Genomic DNA, 24,889 nt, shown 5'->3' on the forward strand with positions numbered 1-24,889 from the left:
AATTCATTAAAGGTTAACTATAAATCAGAGAGTTTGATTTGGATTCTTGGAAAAATTCTAGAACTACTATTAAAGGCATAGTGAATATATTCTATATGCTAGCATGGCATCATTAAAAGAACAGGTTATACCAGGTTTACCTGTTTGGCATGGCTACTAGATCAGAAGTATATTGTAGACATAATTTATCTCAGATTTCATCAAGAGTAGAGAGGATTCCATTCTGAGCCATGTGTTACATACAATCAATAAGTGTTTGTTGTATTTAATTATAGTGGATTTGTACATCCACTATGAAACATAGTGCCTTTCATCTAGTAAGTATTTCATAACTTTCTTGAATGTATTAAAATCAGGAAGAATGAAACAGGTTCTTAGAAACTGTTAAAATTGGATATTTGGAAGAAAAAGTATAGTTCTACAATATTAAAGTTGTATTTATGTGTGAATGGGCACCTACTTATAATTATTTGTGTATGTGTTAAATTCTATATCAGATTGTAAGCTCCACAAAGACAAGCACGGTGACCTTATCTTATTTTATTTTATTACTCCCACTCTCTTGAACAGATACACACACACACACACACACACACACACACACACACACACACACACACACTCTGTGTTGACACTCAAGGAATGTTTATTGAACATTCTGCCTCTGGGCAAATCATTTAACCTCCCTAGGCTTAAAATGAAAGTGTTAGACTAAAGGGCTTCAGAGGTCTCTTGCAACTTTAGACCCCAAATCCCAAGATTGTATACAATGGAGCTTCCTTAGAAAGCAAATCCTAATTAGTCTTTCTTGAATTGAAGAGAATCAGTTAAGAGGGAGTGTGATCTAAATTCCTTAGCATTCTACAATAGGTAACATTAGAGATTTAATCATAGAATGGACTCTTCTAGACTCTCATTTCTGACAACAACATTTAAAAATAAATAATTTGGAAGAATATTTGTAATAGTGATCCGAAAGGTACTTGACATTATATAGTATTTAAATTTTTTTCACGTGTGATATTTGATTCCCACAACAACCTTGTGTACCTACTACACTTATTAAGTATTACTCCTTAAAATCTTTAGTCTTCTTTTTTCTTTTTTGGGGGGCCCATGAGGGCTGAGCAACTTGCTCAGGGTCGCACTGTTAGTAAGTGTCAAGTATCTGAGGTCGCATTTGAACTCAGGTCCTCCTGAATCCAGGGCCAGTGCCTTTTCCACTGCACCACCCATATACAATATTAAAAACCCTTGCTCTCTAGGAGCTTACAGAAATAATACAGTAGTAACTTTATTTGGGAGCGAGAGGGAAAGAAATCATTAAGAAGGTTTCACGATGTAATATCTTGGTGTCCAAATAGTTTCTCTAGGATGGAGCTATTTTATTGAAAAGCTCTTCTTGGTTTGGCTTTAGAGGCAGAAAAACAGAAATATAGAATATTAGAGGTGGAAGCATCCCCTCATGTGACAGATTTTACAAAAGAGTCTGAGACTTGCCCAAAGTGCCAGGGTTGGGCATAGAGACCGGCGGCAAGAACACAAGTCCCAAACGTATTTCTGGACCATGTGGCCCCAGAATTCAAACCAAGACCCCGGCATGGGACAGAGCGTGGGATTCACAACGTTCCCCATTGACTTCTGGCTTCTTGGCCGGACCTTAGTTCCTTCACCATCTTCCCCTCGTTTTCTTGGACCCCCAGCTGGGCTGGATGGCTGGACAACATGCTGGAATGGGCACGGCCGGCCGCCCGGCGGAACCTTTGTGGCCCGCGGAACTTTGGTGGATGGCGCCCGTGTTGCCGGAGGACGCTGAGGAGCAGGCAACCGACGCGGCGCGACCGGGGCACTGCGCTGGTGGTGGGGCGGGGAAGATGGCGGCTGCCGTTTCAGCGTCTGGGGCCCAGCTGGTGGACTGGTGCATTCGCCAGCTGCGGGACACCTTCCGGCTGGATGTCAACGAAGATGTCGTGCAGTGAGAGCGGGTCCCGTGCGCTCCCGAGGAGGAAAGGAGGGCCTGGGCGGTGGGCGGAGAGGGAAAAAGGGAATGTGGCCCTCGAGGGGAAAGGAGTAGGAAATGGGGAGACACGGGGTGACTGGAGCGGGACAGGGCCCTCGACGTCTCGAGTCACACACGGGCCCTTTCTCCTCCCCTCCCCCTCCTCCTCCCCTATCTCGTAGTCTTGGGCGGGGCGGGCTCAGGCTTCAGCATCCCCCCTGCTCCGGGGCCATTACTGACAGCTTCTCACACAGAGCTCAGGGAACGCTTCTTCTCCTGTCCATTACGACCCAGGAGGGCGGGGACAGAGCAAATGACACTTCCTGAAGTCCCTTATTTCTTAGAGTTTCTCCTATTTGTGAGGGTGCGTTGTGTAATGGAGGAAAGGAGTGGAGAGGAATAGACCTCGTTTTTTGAAACCTGATTAAGTGACTTTGAAGAGTGTGGAAACGATTTTAAGTCGATGTGACTTGAAGGTCTTACGTACTCTCTGTCTTCCCTGCGGAGGAAGCAAGAGCAAACAGACTAGAGGTGTAAGAAAGGAAAGTTAGCAAAGGGAGCAAGAAAAACTAATAGACAACAGATTGGTTTTACGTACAGGAGATACCTAGGAAGCAGGGTAGAAGCTGTCTTGAGTGGTATGCAAAATAATAGCTCGAATTTGTGTGTCATTTTACAGTTACAAAGTGCTTTCCGTCCATTATGGGATCTTCACAACAATCCTATGAGGTAGGTGGTGCAAATATTACTGTCACCATTTTATAGTTGAGGTTAACTGAGGTGAAATGATTTGCCCAAGTTCACAGTGCTAGAAAGTGGCAGATCAGAGTTCTAAGAGTCCAGTCTTCTTCCCACTATTGAACTGCCATCCCATTGTGGTATCAAGGTAATGTGTCTTATTTTAGAAAAATGGCAGATAAGACTTATAGGAGTCCACTATACTTCCCACTGTTTCATCATCATCCCATTGTGGTATGAGGTGTTTTATTTCTGTGATATTCCATGTCCTTTTTAAGATCACTCCATATTCTTCCTTCAAAACTGTTTTCCTTCTGCTTCCTGATGAGATGTGAACTTTGATTTTAATTTTTAAAGAGTATAGGGGCAGCTAGATGACTAGCTGTGTGACCCTGGGCAAGTCACTTAACCCCCATTGCCTGCAAAAACAAAACAAAACAAAACAAAAAAAAAAAAAAAAAAGAGTATATACAACACATCTGAGTGAACAAAATGGGGGTATAGTGAAGTACTCCAGACTTGAAGTCAGAAGATCTGCCACTCATAAATTTTTTGACCTTGAACAAGTTGTTTAATCTCTGTGAGCCTCAGTTTCCTTATCTGTAAAATGGGGATAATAATATTAGCAGTGCCTCATATACATGTTAAAATTATACCAGATTCCTTGATAAACATGACAACATAAACATTTTTGTTCATTTTTCTGTTTATTAATATTAAATAAGGCATAAAACAGGGAGTTTTAGGCTCACCAAAATTATTTGCTGATATGGTAGAGGAAATCTAACAAAGAGCCCAGGTGAAAGAGGAATTCATTGTAGGTGGTGGCATATTCCGAATGTTGTCATTTGAAGATGATATCAGTTGAATCAAGCATCAATATGTTGCAAAACCTCTAAATGCTGTTATTTAAGGGAATTGGCCTAAAAAGTCATTGAGGAAAAACATGTATATGAAGAATGCCTGATTACCAGACTCTGACATTTAATTGGATACATGGTCCATTGAAATGGTATATCATGACATTGAAATATATGTCATGGACAGATACTGAAAATAGACAATGAACTGGGTGGGCCCAGAATTGGATGGGAGGAAGAAACTAGGCTGGAATACTTTCAGGAAATTCCACAGTGCTTTCAGTGGAATCAGTCTTCTCCTTAAAACAAAAATCCATGTTTCTAACATCATTTTACTTCCATCAATGCTATATGATTCATGGACTACTTACCACAATCTCTAAAGAATAAAAATTGCAGGTCATGCATCTGGCAATAAAGAGATGTATGATGAACATTACCACTGATAAATTTTGTGCAAATAGCAGTTTAAGAGATCTTAACAAAAACCTTATATTTTGAAAAGGAGACAGTATCATTATGAACTGAGAATGAGATAACAAAATAGATGGTCTGTGTATTTTACTAGTATTCACAGGATGTCAAGAGACCCAAAAGAAACACCCCAGCATATTGGTAGACTTTCTGTAGAGAGTTTACTGGAGAATAGCTATAAGAATGACCCAGTATAAAGTAAAGTCGGATTCTAAACTTTGATATTGGGAGATGATACAAATTGATGAGATCAAAGATTCATTGAAGTATTAACTACTTTAAGACATTGTTGTGAGGACCACATGAGATCATGTACTTGAAAGCACTTTGTAAATTATACAGAATTTTATAAATGTCAGCTACATGTAAATGATAATAATGATAATGACAGTCTTCCTTGTGCCTAATTAAATGTTATCCTTGATTAAGAGTTTAAAAGAGTATGGAGTGAGCTACTCATCCAGGGCAGTATATGTTTATGTCTTTCTTATTTTTTTTTTTTAATTTTGTGGGGCAATGGGGGTTAAGTAACTTGCTCAAGGTCACACAGCTAGTAAGTGTCAAGTGTCTGAGGCTGGATTTGAACTCAGGTACTCCTGAATCCAGGGCCGGTGCTTTATCTACTGCGCCATCTAGCTGCCCCTATGTCTTTCTTATAAAGTATGGAAACTATGAATTCAGAGATGGTGAAATTTTTATTGGTCTCAAGGAAAGACCTTGCCCTAGATCTCTAGTTATAGGCAATATTCTTTTAGTATAAGAAAGCATAGCCCTATCAATCTTTCTTTCTTCACTGATTCCAGAGAGAGAGAGAAAAAAAATTGCTATGCATATAGATTAAAGTAAAGATTAAGCTGGTATTTAATGTATTAGAAACTAAACACTTGTTTAATCAACTGTTCTCTTTGATTTCTGAGGTATGTTATGTCAATTGAGGATCCTGAAGAGATTCGAGAATATGTTACTGACCTTCTCCAGGGAAATGAGGGCAAAAAAGGCCAGTTCATAGAAGATCTTATAACCAAGTGGCAAAAGAATTATCAGGACTCAGTTTCTGATCCTCTCCAGATATACAGAAAAAGAGATGGTGAGCCAAACGGTTGATAGATCAGGGAAACTGACATTAAACTATGTATTTAAGAAGCAGGTCTCCCAAGCATGAACCAAAGGTTCGTTACCTCTTTTTCTCTCCAGCAAGCCTTTAAAAGATGCATTTCATGTCCAAAGAATAGCATCAAAACTATACATTTTAGTCTAATTCTGTTTCACTTACCTTTGATGTTACAGACACGTTTCTGTTTTTGTTTTTGTTTTTTTTTGGGGGGGGAAGAGGCAATTGGGGTTAAGTGACTTGCCCAGGGTCACACAGCTAGTATATGTCAAGTGTCTGAGGCCGGATTTGAACTCAGGTCCTCCTGACTCCAGGGCCTATGCTTTATCCACTGCACCACCTAGCTTCCCCCAGACCTGGAATTCTAACTTAGGTTCTACCTCCAAATTCAGTCTTCAGGGCCAGTGCTCTATCCACTGTGCCACCTAGCTGCCCCACCTTTGATGTTTAGACAAACCTATTTTCTTTGATAAATGACACATTTGAAATCTGTAAAAAGAGCCTCCCAAACTCAAAACCCTTTTAAAGGACATATTAAAAAATGGCTACCCTTATATTACATGCTTATATGGGATGAAAGTAACATGTTCACCTGTGTGCTCATCTGGGTGAAAGTCAAGTGATTAATCCTTTGAGATTCAAATAGCATGTAGAAGCAGACATTTAGTTACAAAGTACAAAATGTGAATGATTCAGTATAGTGTAAGATGTTATTATAGAGTATGTATTATATTTTTAACTAAACTTTTAAATTGTAAACCTGTAACTAGAAGTATTTCCTTTTAGTATTTTGTAAATTGATATTGCTTAACAAATATACTTTTTTTTTGGGGGGGGTGTCGGGGACAGATGGGCTTAAGTGACTTGTCCAAGGTCACACAGCTAGTAAGTGTCAAATTTGAACTCAAGTTCTTCTGACTCTAGTGCTGGTCTTCTATTCACTGCACCACCTACCTGCCCCAACAAATATATATCTTGAAATGAATTATTTAAATTTAGTTCTGACTTGAGGGTCATGAAACAAACAAAAAAGAAAGTGTTTTTGTTTGCTTTACCTTCCTTAGCCAAATAGCTGACCATCATTATCTCTTATAAGATTATAGATTTAAAGCTTGAAGGGACATTTGAGGTCTCTTTTTGCAGATGAGAAAGAAGTTAAGGTGACTTGCCCAGGGTCACATGAGTAGCAAGGGGAAGCACTGGAATTTGAATTGAAGTCCCAAGTATCCAATTCTAGCATTCCCAAATTCAATGCTCTTTCTATTATACCCTATTGCCTCCCTTCTTCACTGTCAATAAAAAATTGCTGAATAATTTTTGCTTTTATCTGTATGGTACTTTAGAGATCTCAGATGGCCAGAGGTTTGGGGACCAGGGGAAGAAGGGTAGGCGCAAGGGGAGAAACAAGCAGGAAGTTCCTGCATTTGCTGAACCTGAATCAACTGTAGAGGAAGTCAAAACACCACTTGATTTAGCCAAGGTGAGTGCTCTTTGAAACAAGTCTAAACTGAGCTCCATAGTATAGAGAAGTAGAGGCAATGGCTAGTAGAATCTGAGATAGAAAAAAGAAGCCCTATTCTAAAATGTTACTTGTTTGATGAAAAAGTTCCATATATATATTAGTGGGGGAATGGGTTGGAAGGCAGAAAACTACCAATCATTATAGGACCTACTTGACTGTACTGACTAAATGTAATTGCTAGATTATTAGCCCTAGGACAGATGCTTTGACTTTTATCTTTGTATCCCCAGCAGTGCCAGACACATACTAGGCACTTAATAAATGCTTGCTGATTGTAGTGGTGATCACATAGAGACACAAATTTAGAGGTATGAGACCATATCATTATATGGATGAGAGACTTCTAAGGAAAGGAACTTGAAATACTTTCAGGAAATGGTATTAATATTAATGAGATAATGTTCATTAAATATTTAGTGATTAATTGCCTTTCTGAAGTTGCTAGCTGTATGACCTTGAAAAAATCATTTAACTTTTTTTGGGCCCCAGGTTTTTTTATTTATAAAATAAGAGGGATTAGACTAGATGATCTTTAAGGTCTCTTTCTGTTTTAAAATGATTTATTATTATTTCTCCCCAAATTAGCACTGAACACTAGACTCAACCATGATATTAAGGTATGAGTATTTAGAGATGAGCCATGGAAACTAAGGTTCATATATGCCAGTCTATTCACATTTTTCAGTTTATTGTAATTCCCTAAGCTTTTTTTTTTTTTAATTAGTGAGGCAATTGGCGTTAGGTAACTTGCTCAGGGTCACACAGCTAGTAAGTGTTAAGTGTCTGAGGCCAGATTTGAACTCAGGTACTCCTGACTCCAGAGCCAGTGCTCTATCCACTTCGACACCTAGCTGCCCCCATTCCCTAAGCTTTTGATTGACTCTTCTATTTTGCTCGTTATAACCTGCTGAGTGATATCACTCATTTACCATTTACAGATAAATTCATTTACCAGTACACACTGAAGAGGCATCTCTTCATCTCTTGTGAACATCTAGAAAAAGTAGTAGTAATAATTATGCTTCACTATGGCTTTATTGATACTTGGTCATTCCAAACTAACCTCATTTCCTTTTTTGTCAGAAACTAGATATAGTTTCCCTAGATTTCAGTAAAGCATTTGTGAAATCTCTTAATAAAATAGGAAAATATGGTTTAGATGATCAGATATATGAATTTGATGTTTGTTAAATGACTGGACCACAAGAATTAATAGCTTGATGTCACCTTGGCATGAGATTTCCAATTGAGAATTCTAGGCATCTGTCCTTGCCATGTGCTATTCAACATTTTTGTCATTTATTTGGATGAAGGCAGAGATGGCATACTTCATAAATATCAAGTCACAATATCATAAATTTGTAGATTACAGAATAGGAATCCAAATAGATATAGAATTGATGGCTTGAAAATAAACGATAAAGTTTAATAGGAAAAAATGTGAAGTCTTACAATTGAGTTTTAAAAATATCAATTTCACAAGAGCAAGGTGGGAAAGGTATGGCTAACAGTTTATCTAAAAAAAGTGGAGGAGGTTATCTTGGCTTGATAATTTGGCATGAATCAGCAATGTGATACAGCCAAAAAAGCTAATGAAGTCTGGGCTTGTTTAAAGAGAGGCATGTTGTCTCTATGCAAGGACAGAGGTGATAGTCCTTTTCTACTCTACCCCATTCACACCATAGATGGAGTATGTATTCATTGCGGGGTGTCACATTTTAGGAAGAACATCAGCAAGCTAGGTAGTATCCAGAGGACGGTGACTGACTAGTCTTGTGAGGTAATGAATTACTCCTATGTCATAAGGTTAAAGGAATACATCGTGCTTATACTGGCAAAGAAAAGACAAGGGGGCACATGATATCTGCCTTCATTATTTAAGGGGTTGTCCAGTAGAGGAGGGTTAGACTTGTACTGCTTAGTCCCAAAGGACAGATCTAGGAGCAATTCATAAAAATTTCAAATGGGCAAATTTCGACTTGATGTAAGGAAGAACTTCCTGACAGAGGTATCCAAAAGCAGTCTTTGGACCACTTGGGGAACAAATGGGTTCCCTCTCCTTAGAGCTCTTCAAGTGAAGGTTGAATGACCACTTCTTAGCAGGTAGTAATGAAGATTCTTGGTCAGGGATGTGTTGAACCAGATGGCTTGAGAATATAGGCTTTGTGTAGTGTTTTTAAAAATGTACCACATTTCTATCTTTGCTGTATTTTTGTAATTGGTAGACATATTTGTCTAAAATCAGTGTAAAATAAAAAAAAAACCAGTGATTTGCCTCAGGGATACCACATGGTTTTGGAAATCTCTAAGAAATCATTCCTCATAGACGGAATCTAAAATTCCTTAAAGCTTTTATATATTCAAATTATACTTTCAAAATGTACTATGGGAAAGAACTTGTATGAAATAATACAGGAAATAGAAACAAAGCAGTGTGTGTGTATTTGTATTAACTATAATTGTAAAAAAGGGAAAATATATTCATAGGGTGAATACACAAAAAATGATAAGGGACATGAGAAGACTTTGGTTAAAGTGGTTCCCCTGACACTACCTGTGAGATCTTGGGCACGTCACCTTAATCTATCTGATTTTGTTGTTTAGAGTTCATAATAAATTCTTTTTTTTTTCATAATAAATTCTTTAATAAAAATATACCTTTTACCTTTTTGAAAATGAAAGTATGCTGATAAGAAATAGGTGTGTTTGTTGGTTTTAGAATTCACAGTTACACAGTTCCTCAAATAAGCAGGAGTGGAGTGGGGGACAAACCTGGCTTAAATATACATAAAGAGAAATTAGGCGAAAAATAATTAAACAAAGAATTAAAGCTTTTTGGAAGGTAGTAGTGAGGATTCTTGGACAGGGATGTGTTGGGATATAGATTATTTAATAATTTGTAGAAATGCTAATGCTAGCAAAACTACATACCTGGGAACTGGTTCCTGCTCAATTTTATATCAGATATATAAAGCATAGATAAAGAAATATGTCCGGAATAAGTCTGAAACCAAATAGAGACAAACTGTGAAAATAGGCCTTGCTTTATTTTCATTCATTGATTCAACAAATAATCAAGTGCTTGCTGCATTCAGAAGGTTACAAAAAACTGTCTTCTCCTGTTCTAAAGTAGCATTTGCTTTTATGGAAATGAAATGTAAGTTCTTCACATTCAGATACTGTCTTTTTTTTTTTTTGGCCTTTGTGTCCCTAGTAGTAGCACAATGACCACTACATGGTAGTTAATAAATTTTTCTTGAATTGCTTGGCTTTTCATGGAGTCAAAAACACAGATTTCTGCCTATAAATATGAAAGCACAACATATTGTCTCAGTGTGTTTGGAGGGAATTTGCAAATCTTGGAGAAGTAAAGATCTTATTAATATATACTGTTGACCTTTGAAAAAGATCAGTTCTTGTATTGTGAATATGGGTAAACATCAATTTTTTAAAAATAGTATTTTCAGCCTCACCTCCTTGAGAATACAGTTGTCTTCTGGAGGACATCTTTATACCTAATTTAAAAAAATTATTTATTGAGCATTTTATTTTTCCACAGTTACATGTAAAAACAATTAACATCCATTTTAAAAACTTTGTGTTCCAGATTCTTTCCCTTCCTCCTTCCCTACCCTGCCCTTTGAGAAAGCAAGCAATTCAATAGAAATTATACATGTGTAGTTATACAAAACATTTCCATATTAGTCATTATACCTAATTTTTTAATGGGGGAAACCCCTCCCCCCTGACTTCTGCCTTTCTATTTTGGAAAGTGGAGGGGTGTCACATCTTCCTATAGTCACCAAAGAGTTTTCTTTGGTGTAATAACATACCCAAATGCCAGAAGTAATCTAGGTTTTATCACCTGAGGTCTCTTAAAGGTAGAGATTTTGATTTTAAAACTACTGGCTTAAAAGTGAAAGAAATGAAAAGGATAATGGCATAATGATAGTGGAGACCTCCACAGAACTCTATGCAAAAATTTGAAGAGATGTTTCAGAGTTCATTATTACCTTTGATTTGTATGCTTGTCTCCCATATCCATGAATATCACCTGCTTTTTAAGGAACTCATTTTTAGTGATCACCTATTCAGCTAGTTAAAGAAAGTCTAGTTCTCCTGTGCATGAAGAGATAATGCTTAGAAGTTTGACTCTCAGGTTACCCATCAATAAACCTAGGGGGAACTGTCAACGAAGGGCACTTATTAACTAATTTCTGTATGAATTAAGCCTTCCCCAAACCTTTGGTTTTAGAAAGCTTTCTTATATACTCGATAATTATTTCCTTCTTGAATTTGATAGAAAGTGACTTTCAGCTTTTGAGAAAAGTATGGGCAGATGGGATTCAGAGGGGTTCATTGGACAGAGGTTTCTTTTTTTGCCTGACTTCTATTATGGCCTTTTGCTAGGTGTTAAAACTGGGTTTTTTATTGTTTGAAAATTAGGCACAGGAGATCAACTCCTCAAAGAAGAAGACAAAGTATGTTAACTTGTATACAACAGAGGGACAGGACAGGCTTGCTGTTCTCCTTCCAGGACGACATTCTTGTGATTGTCTGGCCCAGAAGCACAAGCTCATCAACAACTGTCTGATCTGCGGGCGGATTGTCTGTGAACAAGAGGGTTCTGGACCCTGTTTGTTCTGTGGGTCTCTGGTAAATATTTCCTTTCAATTTTGGTTTCATTGAACTATATGTGTATCTTTATGGCTAATTTGTCTCTTTCTCTCCTCCCTCTTTCCTATGTGTGGTTCTTTGCTCTTCTGTCCAATCAATTATAAAATGTTTAAGAATATAGCAAGGGCTTGATTGGCCCAGTTCCCCTAGTTTTTTATCCTAATGCTGATGCTGATCAGTTGTAAGCTGCAAATTATTAAAAAGTCAGAGTCTGCTTCAGATTCCTTTATATTTGGAGAACTTTACCGCAATAGAAGTTGGAGCATTGTTTGTAGCCGTTCTCAACTATTAACCATTCTTCTCCCTTAGGGAGCGGTACCACTGGTGTTATAATGATGTAGTCTTAAGAGCACTACAGTCTCTGCCTCCCTGGGAAGTTCACTAGTACAGCTTTGAAATGTTTGTCAGCTGTTTCTGGGAGAATGATCTCAGGAACGTGGAACTAATGGCTTTCTCACAAAGACTCTAACAAGCAACTGAAGGGCAGTGCCTATTGATCTGCTATTCCTGCTGGTGGGTGGCAGCTGTGCCATATGGCATCATTGAGGAGGGCATGCATGAAGGTAGCTTTGTTTTCCTTTCCTTCTATCTCCCTCTATTTCCTAGAGAACTAACCTATATCCAGTCATTTAGTGGAAAAATGTGGTGTCAACCAATAAAATTCTTTATGAAATGTTACTAAGTCTCTTCCCCTGTGGACTTCTCTCTCTAGAGAAACACCCTGCGGCTCCTGGCAGGAGCTTTGTGTGCAGGGAAGGCAGCTGCCGGGAAGTGCATTGTTTACTGATAGGTCCCATGGATCTCCTAGTTCAGGAAGCAGGATAATGTAAAGCAGATTTGACCAATTCCTTGCAGCTTTTTATGAGCTCAACATAAAATTTTGTTTTTTAACTAAGCCTTTCTCAGCCTTTCTAGTGCATTTGTAATAAACACAGCTTTTCATTTGACTTGATCAGACCAAATGTTTTTTAAGTAGGATGTTTTAAAGCAAGGAATATAGTATGATTTCTTTTTCTTTGGTGGAGGCAACACGGTGTAGTAGAAAGAGAACTGGACTTAAAGTTAGGGGACACCTAGATCTGAATCTTGTCTCTGCTGCTTACTCTTGTGTGACCATGATCAAGTTACTAAACTCTCTGAATTGCAGTTTCCTTTTTTATAAAGCAAGGATGCTACTCTGTGGTACTTATATCACAGAGCTGTTGAAAGGATCCAATGAGATAACATATAAAGGGACTTGCAAATTTTAGAGTACTATATATATTTTTAGTAATATAGGTTTTTTTTTTTTTTTTGTGAGGCAATTGAGGTTAAGTGACTTGCCCAGGGTCACACAGCTAGTAAGTGTTAAGTGTCTGAGGCCAGATTTGAACTCAGGTACTCCTGATTCCAGGGCCAGTGCTCTATCCACTGCGCTACTTAGCTGCCCCACTAATATAGTTTTTATTACTGGCCCTGTTAGTTGATTCTATTCTTGGTCTCTTCTGGCAAGACCTTAATTCCTTCCCCCAATTCACTGGTAGGATTGATTTAAAAGCCACTTTTTAAAATTAGAAGCTTCAAAGTTAGATGTGAGTTGTTACTAACCACATACGGTAATGCCACTTTTTTAAAGAAAAGCACAACAAAAATTATATAAGTAAATCAGTGTTAGGTTTCCTTAAAATTAATTACCTTTGTAGAACCTATTGTGATATTGCCCAGAGAAATTCTTGTGATTAATCTTTTGGCATTGCATTCAGAGCCTGTGGCATATTGTTTTTAATATTTTCACTTATCAGAAAACTTAATATTTTCAGGGTGAATTTGTTTTGTTTAGTTTTGTGAGGCAGTGGGGGTTAAGTGACTTGCCCAGGGTCACACAGCTAGTAAGTGTCAAGTGTCTGAGGCTGCATTTGAACTCAGGTCCTCTTGACTCCAGTGCCGGTGCTGTATCCACTGGGCCACCTAGCTGCCCCTGTTTTGTTTTTAAAATTAAAAGTCAGCCTTAAATCTTTTGAGTAAGTTTGATAATCAGGTTGGTTAATATTGCTTTGATTTCAAGTGGTATATGGCTGTAGTCTGGCCACGACATTTATTTTCTTGCATGGTTCATACACTGGCTGTTGAAACGGTTCTAAAAAAAGGAACTTAGAAAATGCTTTGAGCAATGAAAACATTCATATAAATACATAACCTCCCAATGTTACTACATCAAAGGGGCAGAAGTCATTTGAATGTATAAATTGTGAAATGTACATTTTTTTCAATGATCATGTTCTGTGTAGTTTAAGGTTAGTTATTTGGTGTATTAGGAAAATAGCAAAAGTTAATTAAATTCTCTCTCTTTTACCATGTTCTTATGTTCTAGGTGTGCACTCGAGAAGAACAGGACATCCTTCAGCGTGATTCAAACAAGAGCCAGAAGCTTCTGAAGAAGCTCATGGCAGGTTTGCAGTGATCTTATGATAGCTCTGGTGAAGGATGAATCTTGTTTCATTGTCCATTTGGTATATCCAGGTGTTCAGGATGGGCCTGAGCTATTTTTGTGATTCACAAGTTGTTCATTCACTCATTCATTCAATATACTTTTTTGAACAGTTACCCTGTACAGACCAGCACTATGAGCATACTGTCTTTACTGCTCTTTTGGTCTGTTTGCTTTTACCCAAAGCACAATGGCATTCTCAGAGATGAAAAATCATTTTAGAGGAGGGAGCTGGTCAGACTTTATTGTGCAAACTTGGAGTATAAAGGGAAGGGAAAGATATTGGTTTTCCTTGTAGCAAATGCTTTTTCTTCTTCCCCTCCACATACTTTTTTGGATCTTAGTCTTCTTGGGATACTTGATCTTTTTTGGGGAAGTGCATATTTGTGGTCTTTTCTTCTGACAATGACCTGTACCCTCATCTTTTATTACTCATTATTCTTTTAAAAAAATTAAAGTGAAATATTTAATAAAATTTTAACATAATTATGTGATATTCAACAAGTTGCTCAGTTAAACTTTGCATTTTCATGTTGTTAAATTAAACTGTTTAGCATTTTCTTGATCTTCATTCCTTTAAGAGAAGGGTACATAAAGCTTGAATTGCGTTCTGGCTTTTTTTCAAATAGAATGAATTCTGTTGGGGATCTAGAGGAGATCAAGATCCCTTGGTGTCCTGCTGTGGAGTCAACTGGGGTGATTGTTATTAAGTTTGTTATGATGGTTGACACCATTGCTTTCCTTGTTGCCTTTATAGGAACAGAGAATTCTGGTAAGGTCGAGCTGTTCAATAAGGATCTGCTTCCTCATCAAGAATCTCGGATTAAGACTGGTCTGGAGAAGGCTGTAAAGCATAAAGACAAGTTGCTAGAGTTTGACAGGACCAGGTATGATTTTGGTAGAACAGCTGATATTAGTGAATAAACAGAAGCAAACTGATGCTGGCTATCTTTGAGTACAAACATCTCATGGCATAAGATCTATTAGCAAATAACTGACTGTAGATAGATCATGAAACAGTTTTTATGAGAATGGAGTTTGGCACATGGTATAGATGGTTGGTGTTTTGTTTCTGACTTGTATTGGTGTAGTGTAGACCTTTAACCAGGTGAAGGAGACGTTTCTACCCTTTTGCCTTTCTTATTATTCATAAATGTCAGAGTTCCTAAAAAGAATCAGATTGTATTGATAATTTGTGGTTGATTATATTTTGTCTTAATGAAGCAAATAGAACTTCCTAAGTTGTTTCACTTATAAACTTCCACAGAAGCCCTGAATGACTGAACTCTGTGAGACCTTGAGATACTGAAAAAAGTAGTGCCCTGGGAAGTCATGAATCCTTAGTGGAATCTTGGTTTCTGAATCAATATTAAAAAGATCATATTGTACAAAGATTGGCTTCTTGACTCCTACGCTGTTATTTGGCCCACTTACAGTTCTCATTATTTCTCCTTGGAGACAGATTTTTACATTTTCTAGTTTTGTTGTTGATTCCTTGCTTTTCTCATTCTCTCTTACTTTTGGCAAAGTGCTTATTTTAAACTTAGTTGATAGTAGAGAATGCGTAGAGTATATACCCTTCCCCCTTCAGGCAGCCAACCCACTTAGAATCTGTCTGTTAGAGTCTCTTGCACCACTTCCTGAACAGATCCTTCCTGGGTCTCTTCCTGGTCCTACCTGGAATGCATCATTGGCCATCTGAAAACTTAAACTCAGATTCAAAGCCATCTGTCAGAAATATCTGAGAAATAATCAGAACAACATCCCTCCGACTTTAAAATCCATTATGGAAGTAATATTTAATTTTTTAATTTAATCCTTTATGGAGGACTGTTATGTTTATGTTCCATACTCATTATCATCTTTTATTAGGACTGCAACTGTGGATGTCAGACTTAGTGTTCTACTAATTGACAATATAATTCAATGCTATATGAGGTATGTTTCCTGAGAAGCAAGGACCAAGAGAAGTTTCTTCCTACTGATATTACTGTCCTGTGTAAAGGGGCTTAGGTGGCTCCAGGTATGGATTATAGTAATATAGTTTTAGCATCTTTACTGGAATGGTGCCCTGGCTGGCTTTAGTCTTTATTTATTTATTTATTTATTTTTGTGAGGCAGTTGGGGTTAAGTGACTTGCCCAGGGTCACACAGCTAGTAAGTGTTAAGTGTCTGAGGCCGGATTTGAACTCAGGTACTCCTGACTCCAGGGCTGGTGCTCTATCCACTGCGCCATCTAGCTGCCCCTTTAGTCTTTATTTTTAAGGAGAGATCAAGAAATTGTGAGTGAGTCAAAATTAAAGGAACCAAGTGGCACAGTTTCTAGCATTATAGGTTTTCTTCTGACAGATTCTGAAAATTCATTTCCAGATTTTAGGTCTGTGAAGGAGACTGGAAAATATAACATGGTTATCCATCTGTAACACACACATAGTCAGTTTGAGAAGTACTGCCTTAAGTTTGATGTTTTTTAGGCTTCCAGTTTTGTAGTGATGATATTTCTTCCAAGTCTGCATATATCACTATCATAATACGTCTACTTTAGCCAGTTCTGTGACATCAGCCAAGTCATTTTACTTCTTTAGGCCTCAGTTTTTTCATCTATAAAGTGTAGGGGTTAGAGGAAATGTTCCATAAAATCCTTTCTAGCTCCAAAAATTTCTGACACCATCACCTTAAAGAAGGGCCAGGCTTTTGTTTTTGTTTTTGAATTTTAGGCAACCATGTTTCAAGTTGTCATCCTGGGATGCCATAGCGTATCATGAGTGATGGTAATAAGTGAGTTACTTTGCACATTTCCCAGAGAATCATATCCTTTTTGATAACAGATGCTTATGGTACCATGTGCTCTCTCTTTCCTTAGTGTTCGAAGGACCCAAGTCATTGATGATGAATCAGACTACTTTGCCACAGATTCCAACCAATGGCTATCTAAGGTGGAGCGGGAAGCTCTGCAGAAGAAGGAGCAAGAACTCCGAGAGTTGCGTCATGCCTCCCGCCTCTCTAAGAAGGTTACCATTGACTTTGCAGGAAGGCAGATTCTAGAAGAGCAAAACCACCTAACAGAGTACCACAATAAGTGAGTGGGAAGCTCAGGGAAAGGTTTGAGAGAGAAGAGCAACCTGACCAGTCATATTTTATTGTAGCTGAAAGCTTCTTGATAATCATGTTTTTAAGTATCCACCGGAATACAAAGAAGAATGTGGTTTCTTTTTATAGTGTGGTTGGAAAGACAGAAGAGTCTAAGCTATTTGATGACAAAGCAATGAGTGCTAGCACAAGCCACATTCTTTTGCATGTTTTATTACTTTATAATCACATCTTCATATATGTATGTATATATGTATATATTCATATGCACATATACATAGTGTATATTACTTTACAATCAGTTTCATATATATAAAAGATGTATACATATAGATGACTATATGTATTATATATAAATGTCTAATAGTACAAATTATAAATATCATGTTAGTAATATAGATAGGGAAGGAGGAATAACTGTGGGTTGAGGATATCTGCAAAGGCTTCATGGAGAAAGTGAGATTTGAAGTCACTGAGTTTTGGATTCAAATCTCTTCAAGTAGTAGAATGACATTCCCAGAAGAAGGAATTGAGTGAAAAGGCACAATGGGTTCTTGGGATGAATAACCAGTTTGCCTAGAGTGGCATATTCTTTGAAATCCATTGAGAATAATTATCCTTCCACCCATTCAAATAGATAGTTGTGGAATACCCCGTCCCCCATTTTATTTTACTGTGGAGATAGGGGTTGAAAAGTGGAAGAAAAGAAGATAGATGGTTCCTAGAAGTTTAGATTTCACTGTTTAAGGGTTGTATATTGATAGTTAATGACTAAATTAGTGTGAAGAGCTTGAAAATAGAATTGAGAGCTTGTGGACATCAGCTACACTTAATAATTACCTAGCTCTTTTGATCTGTTATTGCAGACTGGATGAGACAATACAGGCTATTAACTCAGGAGCCTTGAGTAAGTCCCTAACGAAACTAGAAGGATCATCTGAAGAGCCTTTGGGAGTTCTAGTGAATCCCCATCTGCTCCAGCCTGCACCTTTGGTGAGCATGTGATTGCTAATGAGAGAGGGTTGGGCTCCAATGTCTCCTTATACTTTCGATGTCACGTGCTTTACTCTCATTGTTTGCATGTAGCTTTCTTCTCTAGCCCATTCTCCTCTTGGCTTGGCTTGTACTTCTCTATGCCTCGTTTATATCATCATCTCAATTTCCCCCAGGAGAAGTGGGGCTTAATAATCCTTCCCCCACCCCACTTAATATTTTATTTTTTCCCAATTACATGTAAAGATAGTTTTCAACATTCATTTTTGTAAGATTTTGAGTTCCAAATTTTTCTCCTTCCTTTCCCTCTCCTCAAGACAAGAAACATCGTGATATAGGTTATACAGTACAGTCATGTTAAACATATTTCCACATTAGTCATGTTGTGAAAGAAAAACCAGAACAAAAGGGAAAAACCATGGGAAAGAAAAACAAAAAAAGTGAAAATAGTAGATATGAGTAATTACGCTTCAGTTTTTTCCTTTGATATCTGTATGAAGCTTTTCCTTAATCCTTCCAACTGCTACTCCAACTGCCCTCTTAAACTATCTTTTATTTAAATACTTTGTATTTATTTACTTTATATTTATGCTTTACATATTTTTATATGTACTTGATGTCTCCATTAGAATGTTAACTCTTTGAGTGCAGGGATTGTTTTATTCTTTGTGCTTGTGTCCCCTGTGCCTAGTATAGTTTCTGGCACATAGGAAGGGCTTTTTAAATGCTTATTGATTGTTTGATCAATAGAGAGCTGGCCTGTAAACTAGGAAGTAAAAATGTAAATGTGGGCCAGAATAGAAATCTTTATATCAGCTTTTTGGGGAAATTGCTCAGAACCCAGCAGTCTCGTTGTTTTGATATACTGCATATGAAATGAAAATGGCTCCAGCAATTCTGATCTTCATACAGATGTGCTGTTCTTTAGAGGTAGAGGGCTTATGGCAGGGACTTTTGGGGGGATAATTTTAAAATTCCAAACTTAATAACCATTAACAAATGCAAGCATTCAGATAACCAAAAATTTTAAAATCAGTTGTAAAGCCATAAACCCCAAACTAGTAACAGTTTAAAAAAATTATTATTTTGTTAAAGTTTGTGCCTTTTTCTGAACTTTTCTTTGTATTTTCCCCTGAATTTTGTCATTTCTAATTTTGTAATAACATCATATTTTCTTAATTATGTCAGTTATTCATCTATTCTCCTAGTTGTACCATCATTGGGTCAAAAGGTATAATCAGATTTATAAATTTTCTTGTATATTGCCATATTGCTTTCTGAAGGGATTGTATTAACTCCTATAATAGCCACTCCAGTACCTGACACAGACACTTGCATGAAACATACTGCTAGATGGCGCAGTGGTTAAAGCACCGGCCCTGAATTCAGGAGTACCTGAGTTCAAATCCAGCCTCAGACACTTGACACTTACTAGCTGTGTGACCCTGGGCAAGTCACTTAACCCCCATTGCCTACAAAAAAAACAAAAAACAAAAAACCGAAAAGGGAATGATGGGACTTTATATCAGACTCTTGCACTTCCATTAGGTTGATACCATCTCTATCTTATCCTTGTTAGGCAAAAATAAGAGAAATGTATAGGAATTGTTCCCAGTATGATCCCTTTTATTATTAGAGTTGAGACTTGGTTGGGAAGTTCCATGACAAGTATACAGATTTTTATTAACTTTTTGACCCATGTAAAGATCATCAGAGGCTACCACACCTCCAATTACTAAATTAAACCTTACATTTTCACTTTTTTTTTCTAATAGTGGGTAGACCAGACTGACTCAGCCCCACAGAGGAAGACTCTTCTCTCAGCAGGTTCTAATTCAGAGCTCAGCTCAGAGAGGAGCCGTCTTAGAATTCAGGACCGAGAATTTCAGGAAATCTCTGATGATGGCTGGTGCCTCAGCATGCACCAGCCCTGGGCCTCATTGCTTATCAGGGGCATTAAAAGGTATGGCATCCAGGAGGAAGTAATCATGGTACTGAACTTGGTTGAGAGCTAGCTTTTGGCTGTCAGCCCATTTGTGATCCTCAGTAGTATCTATTGTATAATTCCTCTGGAGGAGCTCCAATTCCTATACTGACTGTTAAACATAATAGGATGAATTCTAGGTAAGCTCTGCATTTTTCAGGCAGAGAGACTGAAATCCCCAGAGGTAGATTCTGCCAGTGGAAGGACATGGAGTACAACCTTTTTCCATTCTGGCATAAAAATCCTACTTTTCTTGACTTTTATTTTGTAGCACATAATGCAGCACCCTATTCACTTGTTCGTGTCACTTCAGCTTTGAGGTTGCTGCTGTTGTTTTCCTTAAGAAATTGACCCAATTTTGTATATTTTTCTACTTTTTGCTTCAATCAAATGGAAAACAAATTCAGCTTTTGAATATTTTAAAAAAATAATTGCTGTGGGTTGGGGGAGATATTACAGGATGAAGCCATATGATCATAGAACTTAGAATTGGAATGGACTTAAGTGCTCATGTAGTCCAGTGCCTTCATTTTACTGGTCTTGAATTAAGTGACTTGCCTACAGACTCCCCTTGATATTCTTGTTTTCTCTTTTTTCACCTGACTTCTGACAAACCTAGTAGAAATTGATGTTTGTTATGACCTCCTTTATCCTGATATTAGAGTTACCCTTTGGTTATATTTCATTGGTGATGCCCTAGTTTCCTATACTATTATCTTAATATTTAATAGAAACACTTCATAATCATTATTTCTCTCTTTTTTTTTTTTTTTAGTGAGGCCATTGGGGTTAAGTGACTTGCCCAGGGTCACATAGCTAGTAAGTGTTAAGTGTCTAAGGCCAGATTTGAACTCAGGTACTCTTGACTCAGGGCCGGTGCTCTATCCACTGCACCATCTAGCTGCCCCATCATTATCTCATTCTTTCCAGAACCATATGAGTTGTTGGGCAGGTTTTTATTATCTTCATTTGACAGCTGAAAAAACAGATTCAGAAGTAAAATTACATATCTAGTATGATACAGTTAGTTAGTGGTGGAGGTGGGACTAGAATTTAGTTCTCTTGATTCCTAATCCAGTGGATTTTTCCCCCATTATGCTGCCTCAGCAATCCTTTCTAGAAAGTGAGAGGGGTCAGTTTTTACTCTGTTGGTCATAAGATGAGAGTAACAGGTAATGGTTATGATTTACTTGCCAAGTTAGGATATAGTGTCCCTGTTGCCCTTACCCTCCACTCTTTAGATATCTTGTGTCTGGAGATGCATTTGACTAAGTTTCATCTTTCCTTTGCATTATGATAAGGAGTGGTGGTTTTACATCTGCTTTCCAGACTGACTAGGCCCTCAGAAGTCTGTTTTACACATTTCATTCTCTGGAACGTGGGTGTCTTCCTTTCCCAGTGTAAATAACGGAACAGCTTGTTCTTTGCTGAGGAAGGCAGAATGTTTACGTTTCATTCTATTTTGGATCTAATTCAGCCATTTTTTACAACTGAAAAGAACAGAACAAGCAGCATCCAATTCCACAATTACTAATACCATAAAAATAAAAGTGGTGGCTCTGGCCATGTTTGTGGAGAGAGGAGACTTTGAGAGATTTTTGGCCTGGAGGGCACAACCTTTGACCCTATTAATATTTACAGTAGAAACACAGAAACTTTATTAATAGAAGAAAACCAAAAAAAAACCATTATACAAACCTACTCTCTATAGACAGTATCAAATAATAGTTTGGGCAGTATTGTCAGAAATATTATATCCCATTTGGTTAAAGTGAAGGAGAAACAGACTCTTGTGATTCCTTCATACTAGTAAAATGTTTAGATATGAGTGGAATAGGAAATAAGTACAGTCTTTTTTCCTTGCCTAAAGGAGAATATATTCATATTAATAAAAATTTTTTTGAACATCCACAGAAATTGTAGCACTAATAGACCATATATAGTAATATATAGTACATATAATATATAGTACATTTAAAAAGAGCAAATAAGAAAAAATAAAATAAAATAAAATAAAATAATGACAATAGAGGTGGAAAGAGTTAGACTTGGATCAGGAATTGTTCAGGACAGTTAGAAAAGTAGAAAAATTTCCAGTTGGAGGTCAGCCTTTCATTATTTAAGGAACAGCAAAAGATTCTTATAAATTTTTCTTATAAAATTTTGTTATCAGAAATATGTACACACATGCATGTATATGTGTATATTTGTATATAAGAACAAAAGTCATTCCCCAAAGGGTAAGTGGTCAGAGGATTCAAAGAAACAGCTTACAAAAGAATTGCAAACTATTAACAACCACGAGAAAGAATGCTCCAAATCACTGATAAGAGAAATGCAAATGAAAACAACCCTGGGATTATACTTCAGAACCTGCAGATTGGCAAAGATGATAAAAGTTGGAAATGGTCACTATGGGTAGAGCTGTGAATCAGTACAACCATTTTGGAAAGCAGTTTGGAACAATGCAAATAAAATGACTAAAATGTCCATTCCCTTTGGTTCAGAGATTTTATTTCTAGGCTTATTTCCCAAGAAAATCATTGATAGGAGCAGCTAGGTGGTATAGTGGATAGAGTGCCAGCCCTGGAGTCAAGAGAATCTGAGTTCAAATCCACCTTAGACACTTACTAGCTGTGTGACCCTGGGCAAGTCACTTAACCCTCATTGCTTCACCAAAAAAAAAAAAAAAAGACCATTGATAAGTCTCCATATACAACAAAATATTTATGGCAGCACTTTTTTTGTATTGTATTTAAACAGATATTTAATGATTTTTTAAAAAAATTAGACATCATAGATATTTAACATTGATTATAATGGCCATTTCCACTGGTTGGCTAGTGGTTCTTCCACTAAAGGCTCCCAGGGTTTCCAAGTCAACATTTTTCTTGGCAGTGATAATTCATTTTCAGCTTGAAGAATCACCTCTTCTAGCTGGCCAGCCTGAAGCTTATCCTCTAGTTTCTGAAGATCTATTTCCTCTTTTACCATATTCAGTCTTTCATTTGTAATCTGTTCTGTGCCGCAGTTGAGGTTATAAATTCAAGAGCATCAAGAATTTTTATATATGATAATTTTAGCCAGTCCTGTAGGGGCTTACATACTGCCAGTCCAATGAGACCTGTGGTCTTCTTCAGCACTCCGGACATGACAGCAAACCAGCCAGCACTTTTTGTAGTATCAAAGAATTGGAAACAAGGTAGATGCCCATCACTTGGGACATGGCTAAATAAACTGTGGTACATGAATATAATGGATTATTTTTGTGCTGTAAGAGATGTGATGAATACAGATAAGCATGGAAATATATATATGAACTGACACAGAGTGAAGTAAGGTGAACCAAGAAAACATTATACACAATGTTGTATGGAAAGAACCCACACAAAAGTAATCAAAAGTGAATGTTGCTGGGGCAGCTAGATGGCGCAGTGGTTAAAGCACCAGCCCTGAATTCAGGAGTACCTGAGTTCAAATCCGGCCTCAGACACTTGACACTTACTAGCTGTGTGACCCTGGGCAAGTCACTTAACCCCATTGCCCCGCAAAACAAACAAACAAAAATAATAAAAAAAAAAAATTAAAAAAAAAAAAGTGAATGTTGCAAAAAAGAACAAGCCTGGCTTAAAAGAAGAGATATGAACCCATACTCCCACTATACCTCATTGCAGAGGTTCAGGGGTCACTAGTGTGGTACATTGCATATATTTTCATATTTTTTTTGATATATTGATCGGTTATGCTGATGTTTTCCTCTCTTTTCATTCCTTTTTTTTTAGTCTCTAAAAAATATGGTTTGTTATATGGGATGGCTCTCTAGGAGTGAGGAGGAGGAAAGATACTTGAGGAAATATGGTTATGTAAAAAAAAATTAAAGACATAAGAAAGCAAAAAGGCAAAAAAACACGTGCAAAAAAAAGAGGATGTAATATGCAAGAAGAAGGACTTTTATTTTGTGCACAGTGGAAGTTTTGGGTTAGGGTTATATGGATGTTTTGATGCTTGTATAATTTGGGACTGGATGGAGAACTGAGATTACCCAGGGAAGAAGTCTTTTTTATGGATGATATGAGAAACCATGACAACAAATGAGAATAAGAGTGAATTGTGGAATAACAGTGTATTCACAAACTATACCTCTTATGATAAGATATGTGTGCCAAGATTTTTGTCTCAATTCAAGAATTTGTAGAAACCTCCATTTGAACAAATCTTACTCAAATTAGATAATCTGTATCCAAGACTTGTAGAATCCCAGAACTGGAAATTAGTTCCTTTCTGCTTAATTTTTATCCTGTTTAGGGTGGAGGGCAGAACCTGGTACACATCTCACAGAGGAAGACTGTGGATAGCTGCAACTGCCAAAAGACCTTCCTCTCAAGAAATCTCAGAACTACAGCATACATATCGCCTTCTTCTTGGAAAAGGTAACTTCTTCCTTTTGTGTGAATGTCAGTAGAGATGGCTATTAGATAAAATTGAGTTAGCTGTTTCACTTTATTTCCATTTTACTCCTATTTTAAGTTAAATTATGAATTAACACACTTTCAAGTGTTCCCTTTGGGCACCAGAAATAAATGGTAGTCTTGGTTATCTGTGAGTATCCTTTTGGATGCTGAGAAAGCTGATAATCCTAACTTATGAATGTAAAAACAAAATGTGTACTGGGAATTCTACAATCCTTTGGACTAGGAAGATCTCCCTTGAATTGGCAGAGTTGGTTGACATATGCAGTGAAAACAGGTGAAAATTTCCAAACACTGTAGCTTTGGGTTCTGGAAAATGCCATTGGGATCTTTTGGACTATTTTCCTTCATACTATTGTCATGAAAGAAAAAATTAGGTAAGAGCTGCAGTATTTCCCTGTGTCTATGATCTCATCAATGTGAGTATTTCTGAAATGATATAAAGAAGAATCCATTCATGCGTTCTCATCTCTCATGAATCTTGACTGTGTCATATAGATATTTC

General features: G+C 37.3%; 1 protein-coding gene and 1 pseudogene across 4 annotated transcripts in view; one reads left to right on the plus strand and one right to left on the minus strand.

Moving 5' to 3' along the window:
- Nucleotides 1–1,822: 1,822 nt before the first annotated feature.
- Nucleotides 1,823–24,889, plus strand: part of TRIP4 (thyroid hormone receptor interactor 4) — a 52,040-nt gene continuing 28,973 nt past the window's right edge. The window contains exons 1-11 of one of the 4 annotated variants that reach the window (XM_043984208.1): nucleotides 1,869–1,975; nucleotides 2,679–2,728; nucleotides 4,989–5,158; nucleotides 6,526–6,662; nucleotides 11,151–11,360; nucleotides 13,732–13,810; nucleotides 14,606–14,735; nucleotides 16,712–16,927; nucleotides 17,805–17,931; nucleotides 19,707–19,894; nucleotides 24,221–24,345. In XM_043984208.1, the coding sequence (XP_043840143.1) occupies nucleotides 2,724–2,728; nucleotides 4,989–5,158; nucleotides 6,526–6,662; nucleotides 11,151–11,360; nucleotides 13,732–13,810; nucleotides 14,606–14,735; nucleotides 16,712–16,927; nucleotides 17,805–17,931; nucleotides 19,707–19,894; nucleotides 24,221–24,345 (1,387 nt within the window). In that variant the 5' untranslated portion in view covers nucleotides 1,869–1,975; nucleotides 2,679–2,723. Of the gene's footprint in view, nucleotides 1,976–2,678; nucleotides 2,729–4,988; nucleotides 5,159–6,525; nucleotides 6,663–11,150; nucleotides 11,361–13,731; nucleotides 13,811–14,605; nucleotides 14,736–16,711; nucleotides 16,928–17,804; nucleotides 17,932–19,706; nucleotides 19,895–24,220; nucleotides 24,346–24,889 lie in introns of those variants that run through there. The other 3 variants (XM_043984212.1, XM_043984209.1, XM_043984211.1) reach the window with 3 other exon arrangements.
- LOC122741110 lies at nucleotides 22,730–23,091 on the minus strand (annotated as a pseudogene).

The sequence above is a fragment of the Dromiciops gliroides genome, chromosome 2, assembly GCF_019393635.1.
Source record: "Dromiciops gliroides isolate mDroGli1 chromosome 2, mDroGli1.pri, whole genome shotgun sequence".
Classification (NCBI taxonomy): Eukaryota; Metazoa; Chordata; class Mammalia; order Microbiotheria; family Microbiotheriidae; genus Dromiciops; species Dromiciops gliroides.